Source organism: Epinephelus fuscoguttatus, linkage group LG17 (genome assembly GCF_011397635.1).
Source record: "Epinephelus fuscoguttatus linkage group LG17, E.fuscoguttatus.final_Chr_v1".
In the NCBI taxonomy this organism is placed as follows: Eukaryota; Metazoa; Chordata; class Actinopteri; order Perciformes; family Serranidae; genus Epinephelus; species Epinephelus fuscoguttatus.
The window spans coordinates 23593438-23617005 of record NC_064768.1 but is presented as its reverse complement, the minus strand read 5'-3'; the positions used below and the strand labels follow the sequence as shown (position 1 = coordinate 23617005).

At 41.6% G+C, this 23568-nt stretch overlaps 1 protein-coding gene and 1 long non-coding RNA gene across 2 annotated transcripts; one reads left to right on the top strand and one right to left on the bottom strand.

The window, feature by feature from the left end:
• Positions 1-1110: 1110 nt before the first annotated feature.
• Positions 1111-5076, bottom strand: LOC125905261 (uncharacterized). Its single transcript, XR_007451630.1, has 3 exons — positions 4956-5076; positions 1523-1638; positions 1111-1427 (listed from the first exon to the last, which is right to left on the bottom strand). It is a non-coding gene; the product is annotated as an uncharacterized LOC125905261 (long non-coding RNA).
• dtnbp1b (dystrobrevin binding protein 1b) lies at positions 5021-20383 on the top strand. The gene is given in 4 exon segments (XM_049603160.1): positions 5021-5344; positions 11764-11931; positions 15705-15906; positions 18394-20383. Coding segments are annotated over 4 exon segments (717 nt in total). The 5' UTR covers positions 5021-5292; the 3' UTR covers positions 18689-20383.
• Positions 20384-23568: the final 3185 nt, after the last annotated feature.

Genomic DNA, 23568 nt, shown 5'->3' with positions numbered 1-23568 from the left:
TCCTGCACTGACAAGATGTGCTGTAAATTGTAGTAGTGAGCTGTTCTAGGGATTTTATTTTGTGGTTTGTGGTCATATATTTTTATTTCCCATAGCACTTACTCTTACACTGCATACAACGGCTCCAATAAAGAATTTATAAGTATATTGTAAGTAGCTGATCCCTACTATAAAAGCTGATGTCTCTGTGCAGCTGCATGGGGCAGCTTTTTTTACAGTGTGCATATATATGTATAAAGCCCACTAACATCTGGCTTTTGTATTTAATGGGAAAGGTTAAAATCGGCATTCCCTTCCTGACTCTGCAGTAGTCATGGGTATCTATCGGCTCCAGCGCTGATTGACAGTGATGGAAATATGACACCTGGGTTTATGTGCTAATTTTAGCCCCTTTGTAGCATGACGCAAATACAGGTCCCCACAAAATACCTTCCATCTCCATCCAAGCAGCTCTGGAACATTGTTCAAAATGTAGTTGGCATCCAGTTTGAAAGACAGACTGAATAAGTAAGACATATGAAACAAAGAGGTAACTACCGTAACATTTTCACTGGCTTCCATGCTATTTTTTACTGTGTACTTACCTGTTTTCCAGCCCATCCCTGACGTTGAACGTGACACAGCAGAAAGAAAAATAAAACTGAAAGCCATACTCATCTACTGTCGAGCACTGTACATGGCTCTTGTCTACTGGCTATGGGAACGTGGTCTATCACCTATTTTTTTCCCCCCCTTTTTAAGATTATTTGGGGCTTTTTTGCCTTTAATGGACAGGACAGAGGGAAGAGTATGAAGTGGGGAGAGAGAGAGAGTGGGGGGGGGGGGCGATATGCAGCAAAGGGTTGCAAGCCAGAGTCGAACTTGCGACCACTGCAGCGAGGCATCACCTCTATATCACCTATTTTTTACACTTTTTCCTGTATTTAAAATACCTGCATACATGTGCTTATTTTGGTGGAAAGGAGGTATAACTTTTAAAATCCATCCATCCATCCATCCATCCATCCATCCATTTTCGTAACCGCTTGTCCACTTAATGTTGAGTTAAAGAACAACAGGTGGACTCAATAATGCAGACAACCACAGAGCTCAGTTCAAAAAGGGTTTATTTGCTCCACCAAGAGAATTATACTAGTTGTCCAGAGTGGATTTTGAACCCCGGTCTTCTGTATTCAAGGTGGCAACACTGCTGTTGGACCACATGGACAGGTAGTACTCACTGGCAGATACCACAGATAACCAGAACAGGGGAGAGGACGGAGCTGGACTGAGGCAGGGTGGGGGGAGATCCAGGATTGGGTGTCAGAGGAGTGGGGCAAGCAGTGGAGCAGAGCAGACTGAGGAGGATGCAGCTTGAGACTGGACTACAGCGGGCACAGACAGCAGCAGGTGAGGCAGGTCAGCAGCTGAAGTTCCGGAGATGCAAACTGGAAACCGAGGAGATCAGAGTTAGGAGGGAGGTAAATGGCCAAAAAACAAACATGCACAAAACCTGGTGCAAGACAGGTGCCAAGAGCTTTACCATACAAAGGTTGACAACGAACTGGCGACGACTGCAGAGAAGAGCTAGTCTCAAATACTCCAGGTAGATTGCTGAATGATTGCAGGTGTGGAGATGATTGCTGCAGCCTGCCTCACCTGCTCACACTCACACAGAAAGGAGGGGGGAAGGGAAGAGGGAAAGGAAAAATCAGGTGCAATCCTAACACTTGAGGGTCGCGGGGGGGCTGGAGCCTATCCCAGCTGACATTGGGCAAGAGGCAGGGTACACCCTGGACAGATCGGCAGACTATCACAGGGCTGACACATAGAGACAGACAACCATTCACACCAACATTCACACCTACGGACAATTTAGAGTCACCAATTAACCTGCATGTCTTTGGACTGTGGGAGGAAGCTGGAGTACCCGGAGAAAACCCACACTGACACAGGGAGAACATGCAAACTCTGCACAGAAGGGACAAATTCTAAATCAAACCACGTATGTCTTAGTGATGATACGATGGCAGCCATATTCCTTAGTCATTTCTTGGTCTCTAGGCGCCCTCTGTTACCAGAAATGACGTATTAAATTCACACATGGTTTCAGTCTGAATGTGAATTTTACGAGAAAGTTCACATAGGTTTGTTTCCATATAAATTAGAGCAAAGCAAAGCCTGCAGCCAGTGTGAACCATTATGAAAACATTTTTTCTATCAATATTGCAGAAAGCCACTGTATAGGTTTTGCTCTTGAAAATGTCACTGCATCCAACAATGAAAGGAATTACTGTAGTCACAGCTTCAATCTTGGACCCCGAGGCAAAAGTTCTTTATAAAACCAACTTACGCTACGAAGTATAACAATAACTCTGAAATGCTGGAAGGCTGTCGGAGACTTGAAATTAGATTTTAAATGTGCTAGCGATGTGCAAGGCAGCTAATATAAACAGTAACTTAATGATTTTGTCTTACGTATGCTAAATATTTATTCAGATGACTCAGTTTTTTCATAAACAAAAGGCCAAACACACTCTTTCAACGTCACAGGCGTCCGTGAGTGATTATGTGGGTCCATGAGCTCAGCAGCTGATGCTTTACAGCTTGCAAAGACTGTACAGAAACTGCATGATGGTGCCACTGCAGTTCAACAGCCGGAGTGACAACAGAGAGGTGTTATTGACAGGAAAGAAGAGACGTACCATGAAACAAGGGAGGTAGAAACTATCTGGTATATGGTAGGAGTTGAACTGTGAACGTGTGCCGTATGTGGTGTGTGTGCATGTAAACCACAGAGCGTGAGGATGATTGTTTGATGATGAGTGTGAAGGCACTGTAAGGCCAGCAGGGTGTGTGTGTGTTTGAGTAGCACATTTAATTCAGACTATTTGCAGCCAATATAAGTAATTACTCGTCAGTGCTCATGTGTACATCGAAATGCCTGGAGGGTTCATTCTGGAGAATATACTGTTAAATCACACTTTACCAGAATAATGACTCACTCCCTCTCTGTTATTGTGTGTAATGTCCCCTTGTACCTGTGCATGCTGAAGGATGTTTCATTTGCACTCACAGAAAGTTAATCCAGTCCCTCTGGAAAACACAGCGTCTGTATCATGTGCATTTTGTCGCCTAACATGCAAGTAATTCTGATGGGTGTGTGTGTGTGTGCGACAGAGAAAGAAGTCATTGTGTGTGTGTTATTTACAGCATGGGGGCTGCCTTTGGCGGAAACCTGAGCACTTGAGAGATATAGCGAGGCGGACAGAATCTAAAAATACCACGGCTGAGTGAGCAGGGCTTAAGAAGAAGAAGCAGTGGCTGTCTCCACTGTCAGGCCTGCCTCTTGGTCTTCAGACTGCGCGCTGCTGTCTCAGAATGAAATATTAGGCCTTTTATAAGCAAACGGAAACAAATCCATCTGAGAGCAGACAGCTAATTTAAAGTGATGGGTAGAACAAGGGGGGTTTATATCAGATATTGAACGTTTGATCTGTTTGGTAAGTCAGTGTGATGTAAAGTGTATGAAACAGCTATAATGAGATCGCGGATGGATTGTTTGAGTGTTAATCAAAATAGGGGGAGAAAAAAAAAGATAATTGGAGTTCATGAAGAATATGAGAGTTTCATCAAAGCTTGAAAAATGCCACAGTTTTTAAACTAAATGTGGCGAGAGGATTAAAGGCGACACAGCCCTTGACACCACGTAAAAGTGTTAAAAAATTTTGTGACCTCTTCAGCTTTGACTTCAAGGTCACGCCCTGTGGCCTCGTCCCCTTTCCTCTTGTCATCTCTTTCTCTAAGAATGACACATGGATGAAAATATTACCCCCTACACATCTTGCACCTCACCCTCCATCCCTCATTCTGTCTCTCTGTGTATCTCTCTGTCTTTGTAGCCCCCCCCCCCCCCACCCCACACACACACACACACACACACACACAAACAGCCTCAGAGGACCATTACATGTCTAATACTGTCTGCACACAGGCACACAAAAGCTGGCTCTAGTCCTGGGCCTGTGGCAGGCATTAAAGGCAAACTGGCCACTGACACTTTCATCCATCCGTCCATCCGTTTGTCCACCAAGGCTTCAAACACAACCTTCTCTCCATTGGCACAGCCCCCAGCAGCACCTGATATGTGAAGCACACTACAAAGTGTAAATGACTGTGGACCGGCTCAGCGGTGACTTGAATTGGCTGTTGATGACTCCTAAAGAGATATATTTCCATTTCAAAAGCGGGGCTGTTAGTGCTACTTGTTATTTACGGTCATTTAAACGGAGTCTGTGGGTGCTCTAACTCAGTGTTCTTTATACCTAAGAAATCTTACTAAACAGAATTCTGAAAGAGCTCTAATTAAGATTAGTGCTTCAAACGCTGTTGAAAAAGAGTCGAATGTCCTCGATGAAATAAAATTAGTTCCTGTTGCAAGTGAGCCCAAATTAGCATTTCCTGTATAAAAGAGATGTGGTGACCAAGCTCATATGAAAAACACTTTAATGTAAGATTTGCATTTTTTGCTCTGTGAGCAGAGCTGTGAGAAAATGACTCCATTTAGGCAAATCTTAAGCTTGAGTCGAATCCTAAAGCTTTGAATTGCCCTTAATGGTGTGTTTCGTCTCTACTTTTCAGCTGTGGTTCTTAGAAACTTCTCGTGAAACAATAGCTGCAAATAAAGGGCAAAGGAAGTGCTGCACTTCTGTACAGAAATACATGTTTACATCATCAATACAGTTCTTCTTTGGTCATAAACACACATCTAAACACAACACAAGTAAAATACAGACTGAGTAAATGATGAAGCTGTTCGGCATCTCTGCTCGTTCATTATGTCTGTATATAAACTGCTTCTATAAAAAAAAAAAAAAAAAGCTCACACAGGTGCAGGATCACCCACGCATTCATGTAAGCGAGCCAACACACACATGCACAATGACACACACACACACACACACACCCTGACTTACCAGCCTTTTTCCTGTGGCTTCTGCTTCCTGCATTTGTAGAGCGCATACCAGACGTTTGTCTGCCGCTGCAAAGAGACATGAGTGAAAGTACATTAAAAGTCTCATTTCATATCGATCCATCTGCGCAAATAGCCACCTGAACAAGCAGAACGAGATTATTTAATGTTATTTATTTTCTTATTTCCCCTGGGTTTCCGGTCACGCAGTGGAGAGGTGAGAAGGAGAACAGACAGCACTTTGTGAGTACATGGTGTGTGCTGGTGCTTGCTGAGCTCCTGAGCAAAAGAAACAACCGGTGAGGGGACAGTATCGTTTTTTTTTTCTTTCTTTGTCCTGCATGATGATTGCGGGAACAGGCGCACCGAGTAACACAGCGAGTACAAGCTCAGGTAGTACACCAGAATCTTAAGCTAATGTGTTTCTTGTAAATGAAATTATTTTGTTTTCATTTTGAAAGCAGAACTATGACAGGAAATTCACTGCTAGAGACTTTGTGACCCACGTTGACCCGTTGACTTTGTCTTTTTCTCGTGATGGAAATTCCTCTTTGTGTTAATTTCTGTAGAGGTGGATTGGAGCAGCTATTAAAATAAGTGCCAAAACATTTGGCTTTGTTACTGAATGAAATGATGTCATTTGATTTGACATCATCTCCTGTGACTAACAGAATGTAATTGCCTTAGCTCCTGTGAATAATTACCAGATGTGTGCATCTGTGTGAAAGCTTATTCACCACTGCACGTATGAATTGTTGTGGAAATTGCGTATACCACTGTACACTGTATGTTACTGCTAAATGGCCATCCTCTGTGTGTCTGCAGACTTTTGCATTGGTTGTTTTTTTATACATAAATCTCTGTGTGGGCTGGTTTCTTCTTATCTGTGTACATACATGTGCAAAAATCAGTGTGACTTGCGCTCTTATAATATTCTACACGTGTAGATCCCCTGAGCTTTTAAATATGCTGCCCCTTTTTCCTGGAATACTGTACACTGTACTGTGATTACTAAGGAGGAGTTAATAGTACTTTTGGTCGGTGTGATTGCTCTTTTTTTTCTGAAATCATTTTAGAAAATTGCAGGCCAGCCTGTTTGTACATCTTAATATGTGTGACAATTGTATTTGGTTTTTTGTATTGTTTGTGTTTATTATTGTAACAGTGTTTATGCTGCCATCTTTGCTGGGTCGCTCTTAGAAAAGATTATAATTTCAAATAGACTTCAGCTAGTTAAAGCGACACTTACCTTTCTGGAAATTTTACACTTTTCTTTGTTTAGGAAAAATTGCTATTAATAAGCTGATGGCACACTAAAATGTAAGTGAATTCCACCAGAGATAAAAACTCATAATTATGCCATTCTCATATGGCTCTAAGAAAACTCCGACCAGTCAATCAATGATTGGCCGAGTGTCCTGTCTGTCTTCCCCACGTGGAGGCCTCCGACTGACGTAACCGCTTGCGTAACAACACCTCCAGCCGCTCCAACAGGGATGCTACTATCTAACGTTAGCACTGTAACCTTATTCTAAAACTCATCAGTCATCACTGACTCTGGTTGAGTTTTAAAACTCTGGGGTTGCGTTTGACTGTCTTGGTTGTAACGTTACACTCGCTCTCCTCTTCCGTGTATCTAACGTTACCTTGCCAATGCCTACATCTATCATAGGACGTAATGGAGGAGGGGGGAGTAGGCCTTTGGAGGGAGGTGGAGTTGCAGGAAGATGGGGATGGGACTTTGGAGGGAGGCGGGAGTTGTGGATATTCAGATTTTTTCTAAGCGCTGTGTGAAATGCAAGAAAGGTAAGAGTAGCTTTAAATAAAGGATATTTATAATGTTCCACAGGGGTGTAAGAAAATAACGCTACACCTGAGTATGGCAATGTTATGTTTTATTCTACAGTACTGATTCTCAAACACTATCAAGTATGTTTTTTTACATTATTTATTTGCTTAATTTGTACACTGAAAGTGTCCTACAAGCATTTTTTTTGACCGATGTAGGCACATGTTAATTCCCTGGCACAGATTGCACAAACAGATTGGGTATTACAGGGACTGTGATAACTACAAATACAGATCCCGCTTATGTAATTGTAAAAAAAAAAAAAAATCCTTTATGACAGTTTTCCTAAAATTTGGTTTTAAAAAATCATATCATATCACCAAATTCTTGCCAATACACAGCCCTACTGTCCCATGAGGGTGTAACACATTGTTTTGTAAGACTGTGTGAACATTTGTGTTGGTGTACTGCACCATCACATGAATCTGGAGGTATGTCTGTGTAACTGTTACGTGCAACACATCCCGTAAGACTGGAATTAGTCTGACTTAATGACTTGTGCTCCTACACTAAAGTCATCAGCGCAAACTTAATCCTGAGGGCTAAATATGAGCGAGGGCTAAAAATAGTCCCTGTAGCTACAGTAACATGCATAGCAGGATATGGTTGTCTGGTAGATGATGATGAAGAAAAGACCTCGAGAAGGGAGGGGGAGGAAGGAGAGACTGGGAAGAAAAGACAGAGTAAGAAGAGACATTTGTATGACAGGTGGTTTTATGCTCGAAAGAAACCTGGACAGATAATAATAAAAAAAAGCTCATCATTAAAGGTAAAATGTGACATTCATCTGAGTGTTTGACAGGAATACTGACATAAACCATCTCTATCCATGCGTAACGTCTTGCTTAGGTTAAGAAGCTTTTTGATTTTATAATACGGTGGCAATAGGGATAAATTTGTTGTTTTTGTTGAGGTGTAATTTTGGAAGCACGTGACTTTCTCTGCAGCTCTCAGAACTGATTATATGTAGATTTGATGGACAAAGGAAGGACAGGTTTAGACATGAAGACTGGCAGACAGTAGGTACACGGTCTAAATAAATAGACAGCACAGACTAATAATGGATTGAGAATTTGATTAGATAGTCAGAGAGATAAAAAGACAGGATCCAGCTCCATCATTAATGCCGTCTGTCCGCAAACACTAATTATAAGTAAACGCACTGCCCTCTCTCTCCCTCGCTCCGTCTCTAGCCTCTGTTACTAACCCCACACAATGCTCGACAATCTGAACAAAGCTTCCCTGAGGCCCCTAATCTAATAGAGCAGTCTCTGCAAGACATCCACACACACGTACACAAACACACACCAGCCAACAGAGATGGTGGGACAGAGTCAGGAGGGAACGATGAGGAAGCGATGGAAAAAAAGGACGTGTAGTCAGATAGAGGAGATAAATTGGACACTGAGTGAGGAATGACACAGAGAGAGAGCTTTTATTTTCCCAGTCTCCCAGGGCTGTGTGGTGTGGTGTTCATCGTGAAGGGGCTCTGGTGGGACCTCATTGTTCTCTCCTTTGTGTGTGTTTGTGTGTGTGTCCATCTGCTGTTAGCCCCTGTTGGGCCCAGCCTGTTTTATCATGCCTGTGTGAGGGTGCCCACTCTGATCCTGCAGTACAGTTAACACTCCTGAAGCAGTGTATTGATTTGGGGGGGCTGGTTTACGACACAGAGGCTGGTGGAGAGCTGTGCAACATAGACAGATCAATATGACCTATGCAAATAGTCATAACAAGGTAATGTTCAAATTGCACCAGTCAACTGACCTCTGTGTGTGTGTGTGTGTGTGTGTGTGTGTGTGTGTGTGTGTGTGTGTGTGTGTGTGTGTGTGTGTGTGTGGCTCTTCTCTGTTCTGATATTGTGTGAACACAGTGTACCATTGCTAGTTGTGATGCCACTGGTTGTTGTTGTACTGTGGGTTGCTTACTGCATGCTGTCAACAAATAAGAAACAAATAAGAACATGCAATACACAGGCAAGATTAAGTTTGTACATATATTTCAACTATAATGACTAAAGTCTTGCCAGTGGAGGATACAATCATAGAGATGTTAAACTTGACTAATTCAAATGGAATTGAAAGTGAAACCTGACTGCACTTTCTTTAAAGCCAGACTCCAATATTAAGGTTTTTTTTAGTGCAAATGTACTGAAGCACTGAGCATACGACTGGAGCTGTGTGAAACAGATGTGTTCATATAGTTTTGCTGTTGCTAAACTTGGTCCCCAATCAAACCATAAATCAACTGGTGCTTCTCAAAGACAAGGACGAGGCCTTTAACCACTGAATTTCGAGGAGACTGCGTCATCAAATCCTTCCAAAGGACTATTCCAATGTCAGGTATCATTCCAGTTCTACCAAGTTCTGTGTCCATTCTTCAGACAATTTTACAGAGATTTTTCAAGGGTGCACGTGTGTATCTTAAGTGGGCGTGAAGTACCCACAATTCTTTGTGCGCTATTTGCTGGAATTGAAGGCAGGGCCTCTTCAGTGACGCACACCTGGGCACTCAACAGCCTGTTACATTGTGTGTTCACCGAATGCCAGGAAGGAGTCTTGCCTAGCTTTTGTTGGACCTGATGTGCAGAATGTAAGACAGCACGCTTGACTTTGAGAAGCACTAATTATGATGCCATTTTCTGTGGAGGCATGCAAAAAAAAAAAAAAAAGTTTTCTTCCCAAATTCAAGGTCACATAAAATGTGGATGAGGTTTTCCTTTAAAGGGAAGTTAAAAAAGGCAACATGCTTGATTTAATCTGTTGAGGACAGTTGATGTCTAATAAAGAAAATGAACAGAGGTCAATTTCAAGTTGGCTCCTTTTTTTATTTAACCAATCATTCACTAAATTAACCCAGGATCTATATTGACCTCAGCGTCAAAGATATTGTCAGGGGTGTGCACAGACATTTTGAGGGGCTATCACTCTCTCCGCTCAAACTTTCTGGCTCTTTCTCTCTCTGTGGTCTCTCTCTTACATGTACTCTAGCCTGCTGCCTGTGTATTAGCCATCTAGCTAGCTAGCTAGGATTGGTTCATGTGATAGTATAAGGCAATATTGTACAATGTGATACGAATGTGACAAGCAGCACATTGTTCGGAAGAAAGTGGAGATTAATCACAGGGCATCCCATTGGTTATATCTTTTCTCGTTAATCATTTCCACAACTCAGAAACACTGGAACCCTCAATGGTCAGCAATCATTGAGGGTTCCATCAGTGCCACAGGACAGGGGTCATAGCACATCGCTTTGTCAACACTGTCAACACAAATATTCATGAGCTACTCGTGTTTCTCTTTTACAACAGCAAAAAATAAAATGTTTTTTTCCTCCAGAGGGGCAGCACTACCAAAGAGGGTAAATGGGCCGTCTCTTAGGTAACTTCAGAAAGTACCTGTACACGTCTCTGGACATCAGACACATCAGACATTTCATATGCACTGGCCTGGCTCTTGCCACAGTTGTTAGCGTCAGCGTGGTCTTATATAATGCTGCCATCTATCAGAGGGAGACAAGTGAACTAAAGAGACAGCCTGTCTGAGACTCCAGGCTGCGGCCATGCCCAAACACACACACATGCGTGCACACAGGATGTTTCTCTATCTGCAGGGTCATGATTTCTATCATCCCATCTCTTGAGCCAGGTCAGGGCCAATCACAGTCTGCCCCACAGTTTTGCGTGGACCAATCAAAATCAAGTAAATGTTTTGTCAAGGCCAGGGATAGCATGTTAAATCATCTCCTAATTTTTATATGCTGTCAAAGCCAAACATTCAATATCTAACAGAATCTTTTAGCCAAACTCTTAATGTACTGTATGTCAAGCTCAGTGACTAAGTAGTGACCTTGTAACCTTTTTGTCTCGAATCTCCCTTTTAAAGGGAAACACCACCTAAATTAATAATCCAGTATATTATTTTCAGGGCCAAAGAAAGTTCAGTCAGCATTTGTGAACATGAGCCACTCTATCTCCTGAGAAGAAACCAGAGAACTAAATCTCAACCTTGTGATGTCATCAAGTGTAAAGTCTGGAGCTGCTTCAGAGACAATGAGCAGTAGCCTGATTTCACTGGCCCACACAATATGCCCAAATGAGCTTCATTCTAGTATAGTGTTCTCAGCTCTGAAACAGAAACTGTACTGATATACTCAGAGCATTCCCCTGGGTGCATCATCTATAACATCTTTCCCAATTAATTGTCAGTGGAGCAGTACAGACTTGACATCACAAATTATAGTTTTAGCACTGTGGTTTTTGGATTTGGGAGAGAATGGTTCATGTTTACTAATCTTTTTAGACTGCCTTCGACTACAAGAGTAACATGTATGACTTTTTAAGATGTGCGTAGTTCCCCCTTGAGTCCACAGCATGACTGTGGGTACAGACAGCAGGAGATGAGTCTGGCTTTATTGAAGTGCGTGCAACAGAGGGGGTTGCATGCATGAGACTTCAGTGAGTGTGGTCCCTCTCGTGCAACCCACAGGAGGCAGAGTACTGAGTCACTGAGGGGTCGGCTGAATCGCAGAATATGTGAATGCTTTGGAGCACTAAAGCTCTACATCATTCTGCCTCAGTAAAGGTTGAGTTTGGCCACTTTCTGTCTGCCATAGCACTTATTCATTTCAAATGAAAGTATTTGGGTCAGAGAAATTTGTCAGAAAAGTTTTGTAAGATAGTTACATTTGACTGTATTTAAAAAAGGAGCCAATGGAAATTAAATTCAGTAGACAGAAGCTAGACCTATAGAGCCAAGCAAGGTTTTTTGGTCACTCGGGTTTGAGATACCCTGCATTAGACCTTTTTTAATGCTTAAAATGACTATTAATCTTAAGAACATGTTACTAAGAACTGCTCATTTTTGGTAGAGGTTTGTGCTTTTCAGGTGCCTCTTAGTTTTCCATGGTTTTGTCTCATGTCCAGCATCTAACCCTATCCGCAAACTTTCTTCTCTCTTTTTTGTAGTGGAGCTAGACACGGAGCATGCACAGAGGGTCCCTGGGGCAGAACAGGGAGGGGCCCCGGCCCCGCAGGTCAAGCTGAAAGAAAGGCAGAAGTTCTTTGAGGAGGCCTTCCAGCAAGACATGGAGCAGTACCTGTCCACTGGCTACCTGCAGATTGCTGAGAGGAGAGGTGAGGTCAGAAGTTCACCAGATACTACAGTCATGCTCTCTGATTATATTTTAACAGCTTGAAATTTAGCACATCTTTTGGCCTGCAAAGAGAGAAAGGAAAATGTTAAGGTTTAGGTTGTGGTGTCTGTTACTTATTCAGGGGTGAATGCAAAGCCATCCAGCATTCAAATGAATTAATTCCACAGTCCTGATACCATCAGCTGAAACCTTCACACTTCAGCTGCATATCACAAGATTGAGCCATAATAGCTTTTCTGCAGCGAGGCTCCACACACTGAGTGCCTGCCGCTAAACACACAAGTAGAGCCATTACTTTGAAAAATGCCATCGCGCCATATAAATGTAGTCTTCCGCTGGGATTGTAATAGAATCCTGCTGCAGTTTACCCCATGTATTACTGCCAAACGCCTGTGCTAAAATACCCAAAGGATGTGCTGAAATGAGGGGCTGCATGAGATATGCACCCCACACTGAAAGATGTATTGGACTCCGCTGGCCCAGAGTTTGTAATGTGATTTTTCTTCTTCTTTTACTCATCTATCCTGCTCCCTTAATCCTCTGGAAATGGCTTATTAGAGAGGATTGTGGAGCAGTAAGGAAGGAGGGGAGATGGAGCGAATGGAAAGAGACTTAAGAAGAGGAGAGGGGCAGACTTATATCTTCACTGTCACTCAATACAGCTTTATTTATTTTATTTTTTTAAGTGCAGTGTTTTTCATAATCTCCATGACAAAAACAATCACCAAAGCCAGGTTTGAGGTACAATGTATGAAATATTCACAGCTCATTAGCTCATAGTCAGAATCTCGTGTCGCCTACATTTCATTCATGGTAAAAAGACAGAGGAGATGTTTAATTCACAGTACAAAGGCTAGTATGTGGGCTGCTCAACAAAAATCCACAGCAGACCAATTCGAATCAACCAGTCATAATTGCTTTAAGAATATTTGTAATTAGTTACAGACGAGGATCACATCATAATTCTGGTGAAATACATCTGAAAATAAGGTTGTGGTGTAAGAGCTGAATGACACTCAGCACACTGTCATCCTTCATGCAGCTACAAATCCCTGCAGCAGGGCGGCGCTAGTGAGGAGCAAAAGACATAACTGGAGACAAGACAGGAGAGATACAGAGAACAAACTGAAAGGAGAAAGTCAAGAAAAAGAGAATAAGAGCTGTGGATGTCAAGCCACTGAGCCATCAAAAGCCAGTCTCAAGGGTTTTATACACACTCACACACACACAAATATATATATATATACTCTCTGCAGTCTCACTGCAAGCAAAAACAGCCCTTCCCAGCAGGAGATCCTTTTAGGCAAGGTCACAGTAGGGCTAAAAGAAGAACATGTTTGAGGCAGTCACATGGAAATGATGTTCTCAACACAGTGCTCTCTGGACCAAGACTTTCACAACATAGTGTTGGTTCAAGTGTGTGTGTGTGTGTGTGTGTGTGTGTATGAGGGGTCAAACATTTCACCCAACCACACTACAACGCATCACTTGCGCCTACTTAGCACACATCAGATCTAATCAAACCGCGTGAGCACACGCCTAGACAAGATAGGACAAGACAGATAAGACGTGTGAGCGCGTTGTGCACTCCACTCACACGACGCGCTCACACGTCTTATTAGTACGTGTGCACAGCGCATTACAAACGCTACACATACACTACACCTGCGTGTCTACGCACGCACGTCCGATTAGCAGAGTTAGCATAGCGATGCTACGTGTCGCACGTCCGTAACACGACGCGTTGTTGCTTCAAGAGTTGACACTTTTGACCCCTGTGATACATGACGTGTCTACGCACGCATGTCTGATTAGCAGAGTTAGCATAGCGATGCTACATGTCACACGTCCATAACACGACGCGCTGTTGCTTCAACAGCTGACACTTTTGACCCCTGTGATTACATGACGTGTCTACGCACGCACATCTAATAACCACACGTCTAGGCGTGTGCAGGCATTGCACGCACATTGCACGCGAAGCAAGTACACGGCGATGGTTGCACATGCAATTTACACGTATCAAGTACGCAGTGAATGCAGTGTGTGTGTGTTCCCTGATACGTTTGACCCCTCATAGTGTGTGTGTGTGTGTGTGTGTGTGTGTGTGTGTGTGTGTGCAGTTTTGTTGATTTTTATTCATATGCTGGAAAGACAGCTCTATTTGAGAACTGAATCAACATCCTGCATACTATGTTTTGTGAGACTGAATAGCTGTTATGTGGTGGTAATTGCATAGCTGACAGGCGAGATGTAGAAATGCACATGAGAAGAGGCTGCATACTGAGAAGTTATTAGCGAGCATTAGACCCTTGTTCCTCTAAGATGTGTCTCTTTCTTCTGCTCTCCCTCTCTGTGCCACCCTCTTCTGCTCTCCTCATTTCCTTGAGGTACGGTAGCCAATGGCGTCTTCCTCAGTGCTTTGTGCCGACCAATCATCTCCCTTCTTGCTCTTGTGCTCGCATCTCTGCCCCCCCAACCCCCTATCATCCCCACAGTGCACTTGCTGTTTGTGATGCATGCAGCACATCATGATAGTGAATAGGGGGGTTATTACCCCTGCAAGGTGGTGAATCCAGGACTGTAGTAGTTAGCGTATTAGCTGGGGTGTAAGAGGAGTTTCCGCTGATGTTGATGTATACTGATGATTTAGCTACAAGCTAGTTAGCCAGTTTCAATGTTTGTTCAGTCACGTTCATATAAAACATATAGCCTCTGACTTTCAGTCAATTCGAATTCAGTGAACATAAACCCTAGCGCCAGGTGTCACAGCTGGCTGATGACAGCAGCAGCGCTGGGTCTAACCTGTGTAACTGCAGCAACAGAAAGTTTGCTGATCTGGTGGGGAGTCTGGGCAGTTCATAATCAGACCCCTGTCAGTGGGATTCATGCTGGCTAAATTTGAGTCACAGTTTGAGTCTTACAGTCACTCACTAGAGGTTGTACCTGTAAGAGATGACATATTGTTATTCGAGGCTCTAGCAAGATACACAGACATCAACCTTGAATTAGCTGCAGTCATGAGACTTTGGCTACAGTTAGCAGAAGGCTAAACTATTAGCAACATTTTCTCTTCATTTCTGAAACATTTTGTCGATATTGACAGGTATTGTTTGGGGCTTATTGTTAATCTCCTCTTGAGAGTTCGTCTTGTTTTGAGGTTGCCTTGCAGTGTAGTCGTTGCCAATGCTGGAGTAGCAACTTTTTTGGCATAATTGCTCACCATGGAATCAGACTGTCACCATCTGAAGGGACATGCACCTGTATTTGTAGTCTCTAGTCACAGGTTAAATCTTCTAAAGCCTGAAAATAGACCCAAGAGGAGGTGCAGAAGTTTAGTTTTCTCTTAGTCCACTTGACTTACAATAGGCTGAGAGTTACGGGATTTTTGCCCAGTGACGCTGAAATAAAAGTGCCTTCCACAGCTTTAAGGTCAACCAATTTGAACCAACCCTTGAATGAAATTGTAGGTATTGCCTGTCGCCTCATATACAGCTTTCCAAATGCAGTGACACCTGGCAATCCATTACTTGTGTTAATGCTTTGCATCATAAGGTTAAACAAAATGCTTTATGTACACAAGCTTACCCATTTCAAATGCCATCCAGCTTGAATGTGCCCATTTGCTTCTGCTTGGCAAATTTTGAGACAAATAAACTGAAAGTGCTTGTCTTCCTGGACTCAGCCCCTTGCTGCTGCCCTCTTCAATGTTGTGTGAGGTTTAATATCTTTACTGTCCTGTGTCGTGTCCAGAGCCAATAGGAAGCATGTCGTCCATGGAGGTGAACGTTGACATGCTGGAGCAGATGGATCTGATGGACATGTCTGACCACGAAGCTCTGGATGTGTTTCTGCACTCTGGGGGAGAGGACAACAGTGCCGCCTCACCTGTCACAGGTAGGTGCCCCACCATTCATTCATTCATTCGTCTTCTAACTGCTTCATCCTCTTGAGGGTCGCGGGGGGGCTGGAGCCTATCCCAGCTGACATCGGGCGAGAGGCAGGGTACACCCTGGACAGGTCGCCAGACTATCACAGGGCTGACACATAGAGACAGACAACCATTCACGCTCACATTCACACCTATGGACAATTTAGAGTCACCAATTAACCTAGTCCCCAATCTGCATGTCTCTGGACTGTGGGAGGAAGCCGGAGTGCCTGGAGAGAACCCACGCTGACACGGGGAGAACATGCAAACTCCGCACAGAAGGGCTCCCACGCCCGGGATCGGCAACCCTCTTACTGTGAGGCGAGAGTGCTAACCACCACACCACCGTGCCACCCTCCCCACCATTCATTTAAACTATAATAAGTCATACAGCACTTACTAACTGAGGGGAAATAACTTTCTGTAGATAATCCATCTCAAAGAATTTGCTGAAGCAAAAATATGAGACTTGGAAGATTGACAGGAGCAATGTTTAGGCACGATGCACCAACACCATCTGTCCACATCTGCTTGGGAAAATTCCGGTCGCAGTGAACATCCTACAGCATCTTACTGACAGCTCAGTCTTCATCTAAAAATAATTTGATCCAAGAATATCTCTGCTACAGTTTATGTCTTCAGGCGACAGAGCCTGGCCAAATCCTTTCAAGTTTAAACAAATCCTATTAAGTAATTCCAACAACTACACTGAACAAAAATATAAACGCACCACTTTTGTTTTTGCTCCCATTTTTCATGAGCTGAACTCAAAGATCTTAAACATTTTCTATCCACACTAAAGACCATTTCCTCACAAATATTGTTCACAAATCTGTCTAAATCTGTGTTAGTGAGCACTTCTCCTTTGCCAAGATAATCCATCCCACCTCACAGGTGTGGCATATCAAGATGCTGATTAGACAGCATGAATATTGCACAGGTGTGCCTTAGGCTGGCTACAATAAAAGGTCACTCTGAAATGTGCAGTTTTGCTTTATTGGGGGGGGGGGTCAGAAAACCAGTCAGTATCTGGTGTGACCACCATTTGCCTCACGCAGTGCAACGCATCTCCTTCGCATAGAGTTGATCAGGTTGTTGATTGTGGCCTGTGGAATGTTGGTCCACTCCTCTTCAATGGCTGCGCGAAGTTGCTGGATATTGGCAGGAACTGGAACATGCTGTCGTATACGCCGATCCAGAGCATCCCAAACATGCTCAATGGGTGACATGTCCGGTGAGTATGCTGGCCATGCAAGAACTGGGATGTTTTCAGCTTCCAGGAATTGTGTACAGATCCTTGCAACATGGGGCCGTGCATTATCATGCTGCAACATGAGGTGATGGTCGTGGATGAATGGCACAACAATGGGCCTCAGGATCTCGTCACGATATCTCTGTGCATTCAAAATGCCATCAATAAAATGCACCTGTGTTCGTTGTACATAACATACGCCTGCCCATACCATAACCCCACCGCCACCATGGGCCACTCGATCCACAGCGTTGACATCAGCAAACCGCCCCCCCACACGACGCCTCACATGCTGTCTGCCATCTGCCCTGAACAGTGAAAACTGGGAGTCATCCATGAAGAGAACACCTCTCCAACGTGCCAGACGCCATCGAATGTGAGCATTTGCCCACTCAAGTTGGTTACGACAACGAACTGCAGTCAGGTCGAGACCCCGATGAGGACGACGAGCATGCAGATGAGCTTCCCTGAGACGGTTTCTGACAGTTTGTGCAGAAATTCTTTGGTTATGCAAACCGATTGTTGCAGCAGCTGTCCGGGTGGCTGGTCTCAGACGATCTTGGAGGTGAACATGTAGATGTGGAGGTCCTGGGCTGGTGTGGTTACACATGGTCTGTGGTTGTGAGGCTGGTTGGATGTACTGCCAAACTGTCTGAAACGCCTTTGGAGACAGCTTATGGTAGAGAAATGAACATTCAATTCACAGGCAACAGCTCTGGTGGACATTCCTGCAATCAGCATGCCAATTGCACGCTCCCTCAAAACTTGCGACATCTGTGGCATTGTGCAGTGTGATAAAACTGCACATTTCAGAGTGGCCTTTTATTGTAGCCAGCCTAAGGCACACCTGTGCAATATTCATGCTGTCTAATCAGCATCTTGATATGCCACACCTGTGAGGTGGGATGGATTATCTCGGCAAAGGAGAAGTGCTCACTAACACAGATTTAGACAGATTTGTGAACAATATTTGTGAGGAAATGGTCTTTAGTGTGGATAGAAAATGTTTAAGATCTTTGAGTTCAGCTCATGAAAAATGGGAGCAAACAAAGTGTAGAGTGATATTTTTATATGTTTGGTTAGTGCGCTACTGTGGCCTAGCAGTGATTGTGTGTGGATCCATTATATTTTCATGTATCTCTGTATGTTATATGGGTACCTATATTACATTATATTATATATACTTTAAAAAAACATATATATCACTATAATATATCATATTCACACTCATATATTGTATTTATATATATATATATCAGTCTCCAGGTTCCCACCCAGGCCGAGCTACGCCACAAGCTTTCTTCCCTTTCATCCACCTGCACCGACTCAGCTAGCCAGGACACAGAGGCCGGCGATGAAGATGAGGACGAGGAGGAGGAGGAGACTGAGCAAGGAGGAGGCGGTGGATCAGGGGGAGGGGGAAGGAGGAGAAGGCCCCCCGTGGTGGTGACCCTTGACGAAGAGGAAGTGCACCCCGATACAGCGTTGGTGGACGGGGTAGACCGAGAGGACCAGACCAGCAAAGACAGTGAGGCGAGCAGGCCGAAGGTTTGAGGACACATGAACTGGATTTAAACACAAACACACAGAGCTGCAAAATCAAACTGCGATATATATCAATATTGGCTTCTTTCTTAAATTGTCTGGAGAAAACCGTGTGAAAGAAGACACTGAGGTTGCACTAACTGCCACATGACCTTGCCTTAAAAGACCACTGGTGTGAGTTCTCAATTCGAATTGAATCCTGTAAAGTAAATTTGAGTTCCCTTTAGCATTATAGCATTAAATGGCTTAACAAGCACATGAATAGTTTGAAATAATTCAGAGAATACTCTAATATTATGTTTCTGTGTGTGTTCATGTTGAGACCAGGTGAGGCCCGTTACTGAAAAGTGATGTGGACAAAGAGAAGACTACGTGAAAACCATCCATGAGTCCTTTTTGTGGGACACATAGCATTACATTTAAAACTTAACTTGTACAGAAACAGTGTCCTGGTTATGCTGAATCAAGACTCAACAATTGTGATAGGAACAATTTCTTTGGTATCTCAAATCCTGAAATAAATAAATAAAAAGGGCACACATAGACCTCCCCTAAGGCCAAATGCCATATTTCGCAATGTTAAAGGTGCAATATACGCGTGATCATACTGTTAGCTCTGTCAGCACTGTTGCTGTTGTTGCTACTGTTAGGCTTTTAGCACTGTTATTCCATTAGCATAACACCTTTCCACAGAACGCTCACACTCAGGCTGACCCCGTGAGTGTGAGTTAACCCGTATTAATACTGTTAGCACGGCATTTCCAGCTGCCACCATTTTGGCAAAAGCCACCTCCATGTTTGCTTGTGATATCTGAAGTGAAAGCCGCGCTCTTTCCTGGCTCAGGCTAGTAGTTTTTCTGCAATTCTGCTGACAGACCTACACACAAACTAAGCCAAATGCATGACTTCCTAGGTGGAGGGATTAAAGGCTAGCATGACTAGATTTTTGTAATTTGGGCAAACTGAGCCTTTAACATAGCAAGCAAATGCTAAATAATTATCAAAGAGCACTTGACAAATGATCTGCAAGGGACGCATGGATGATTTTTTTTCATGACTTTATAGATAAGCTGAACCCCAAAGCATTTCTTTAACCAGATTCTGCAATATTTTAAATGCAAACTACCGATTTGTTTGTGCCATCAGCTCTGATAAACGTGGCAGGCACTTGGCAGTGAGTTATATACCACATAGTACTGTATGTTGGACAGACTGGTGTTCAGGTACCTAGATATTAATTATTTAACACACACACACACACACACCCGCACGCACGCACGCACGCACGCACGCACACGCACGCAGGAGAGTTACCCATTGCCATTCCTTTGACCAATAATATTTGGGTAAATTTCTCCCTTTGAGCGAGGACCAAATCCCTGTTTGGACTGTGTGCTATGCACTGGACAACACCCAGAAGGTTGAACTGTATCCAGACTTTTTTGTACAGAAATGTTGACATTTGTGCGATGTGACAGCATTACTCCTTCCTTTCTTTTCCCCTGCCTACAATTTCTGACTTGTTGGTAATAAATGTTTCTCCCCCAGCATTGTTTAATTTTCATCGCAGCATTTCAGGAACGACTTAAAATATGAAATGTGAGCAGGATTTAGGGTTTGAGCATGTTAACAGTCCCTGTGCGCTCACTCTTGATTTACAGACCTGCCTGAGCTCCTTATAAATCGAAAGCTGACACAGCGAGGGAATGGATAGGTAGACAGAATCGAAAAAGCTTTAAAATGCAGGGTCTTTGTCATTGTTACGGTTGAATGTTTTTTAACTGAAAAATAAGGACAAACAATGCTAGTTTTACGCTGAGAGTGAATGACATTTGAAGGCCGAGCATGGATGTGTTGGTTTATTGTGAATACTAACCACTGGTGTCAATGCGTGACAGTCATTCCAGTGCACTTTAATTAAGGTTATGAAGAACGACAGGGCCCTCTAACAGTTTTGCATGTACAATTTGTGGTGTGTGAGTAGAGCGATAAGCTCTGTGTAAAATGAACACAATAGCACTTTAGTATATCCCACTGCTGCTGCTGCTGCTGCTGCTGCTTATTGTGGAACGTGATAATGTCATGGTGCATCCTTGTTTGCACCTTTTACCTACGGATAAAGGTTTCTCACTCTAGTGTGATATGTGTATTGTGAAAGTATCAATTAGCCCAAATTACAACAAAACACTTTCCCACCCTAACCCCTAGTGGTATCTTTATAGCAATGCAGATAGTGAGTAGGCAGTAGTGAATGAGTGAATGATTTCAGACTATGTACTATAATATGACTTTTTCATAAAAATGATTGGGCATTTTTCTTTTATTATGATTTTTTTTTTAAGTACGATGACTTTTTTTTCACATTTATGGCATACTGTACTATGACTTTTTAATAACATTTTTGACGACATACTATACCGTGACAGTTTTAATGACATTTTTGACGACATACTATACTACGACTTTTTTAATGACATTTTTGGCGACATTCTATACTGTGACTTTTTTATGACATTAGTGACGACTTACTATACTATGATGTTTTTATGGGGTTTTTGACGACTGACAAAACTATGACTTTTCTTTGATGTTTTTGAAGACATACTTTACTATGAGTTTGTTCTGACAATTTTGATGACATAATATACTATGACTTTTTCTATGACATTGTTGACGACATACTATGCTATGTTTTTATGACGTTTTTGACGACATACTGTACTATGACATTTTTATGACATTTTTGATGACAGACATATATAGTGACGACTCACTATACTATGATGTTTTTATGGGGTTTTTGACGACTGACAAAACTATGACTTTTCTTTGATGTTTTTGAAGACATACTTTACTATGACTTTGTTCTGACATTTTTGATGACATAATATACTATGACTTTTTCTATGACATTTTTGACTACATACTATACTGTTTTTATGACATTTTTGACGACATACTGTACTTTGACTTTTTTTATGACATTTTTGACGACATACTGTACTATGACTTTTTTATGACATTTTTGACAACATACTATACTATAATTTTCTTTGATGTTTTTGACGACATACTGTACTATGACTTTTTTTATGCTATTTTTGACGACATACTGTACTATGACTTTTTATGACATTTTTGATGACATACTATACTATAATTTTCTTTGATGTTTTTGACGACATACTGTACCATGACTTTTTTTATGATATTTTTGACGACATACTATACTATGACTTTTTTTATGGCATTTTTGACGACATACTGTACTATGACTTTTTTATGACATTTTTGATGACAGACATATATGCATTTTTATGACTTTTTGATGACATAATATACTATGACTTTTTCTATGACATTTTTGACTACATAATATACTATGTTTTTATGACGTTTTTGACGACATACTAAACTATGACTTTTCTTTGATGTTTTTGACGACATACTGTACTATGACTTTTTTATGACATTTTTGACGACATACTGTACTATGACTTTTTATGACATTTTTGATGACAGACATATATGCATTTCTGTGACATTTTTGATGACATACTATACTATAATTTTCTTTGATGTTTTTGACGACATACTGTACCATGACTTTTTTTATGATATTTTTGACAACATACTATAGTATGACTTTTTTATGGCATTTTTGATGACATACTATACTATACTATGACATTTTTAATAACATTTTTGATGACATACTGTACTTTGACTTTTTTTTTATGACATTTTTGACGACATACTATACTATGACTTTTTTATGGCATTTTTGACGACATACTATACTATGACATTTTTAATAACATTTTTGATGACATACTGTACTTTGACTTTTTTTTATGACATTTTTGACGACATACTGTACTATGACTTTTTTATGGCATTTTTGACGACATACTGTTCCATGACATTTTTGATGATATTTTTGACGACATACTATACCATGACTTTGTTATGATATTTTCAACAATATGCTACTATGACTTTTTTCTGACATTTCTGACGACATACTATACTATGACTTTTTTTTGACATTTTTGACAACATACTATACTATGACTTTTTTATGACATTTTTGACAACATACTATACTATAACTTTTTAGGATATTTTTGACAACATACTATACTATGAATTTTTTATGACATTTCTGTCGGCATACTGTACTATGACTTTTTATGATATTTTCAAGGACATACGATACGTATATATGTACATATATATCCCATGACTTTTTTTGGACATTTTTGAACACATACTATACTATGACTTTTCTTTGACATTTTTGAACACATACTATACTATGACTTTTTTATGAAATTTTTGACAACATACTATACCATGACTTTTCTTTGACATTTTTGAACACATACTATACTATGACTTTTTTTATGATTTTTTCGATGATATACTATACCATGACTTTTTTATGACATTTTTGATGACATACTATACTATGAATTTTTTATGACATTTTTGGAGACATACTATACCATGACATTTTCATGACATTCGTGATGACATACTATGATGGTTTTATGACATTTTTAATGATATTCTGTACTATGACTTTTTTTATGACGTTTTTGACGACATACTAAACTATGGCTTTTCTTTGATGTTTTTGACGACAGACTGTGTACCATGACATTTTTTATGATATTTTTGACGACATACTACACTATGACTTTTTCATATTTTTGACGACATACTATACTAAGACTTTTTTGACGACAGACTGTACCATGACTTTTTTATGACATTTTCGACGACATACTATACTGTGACTTTTTTATATTTTTGACGATATACTATACTATGACTTTTTTATGACATTTTCGACGACATACTATACTGTGACTTTTTTATATTTT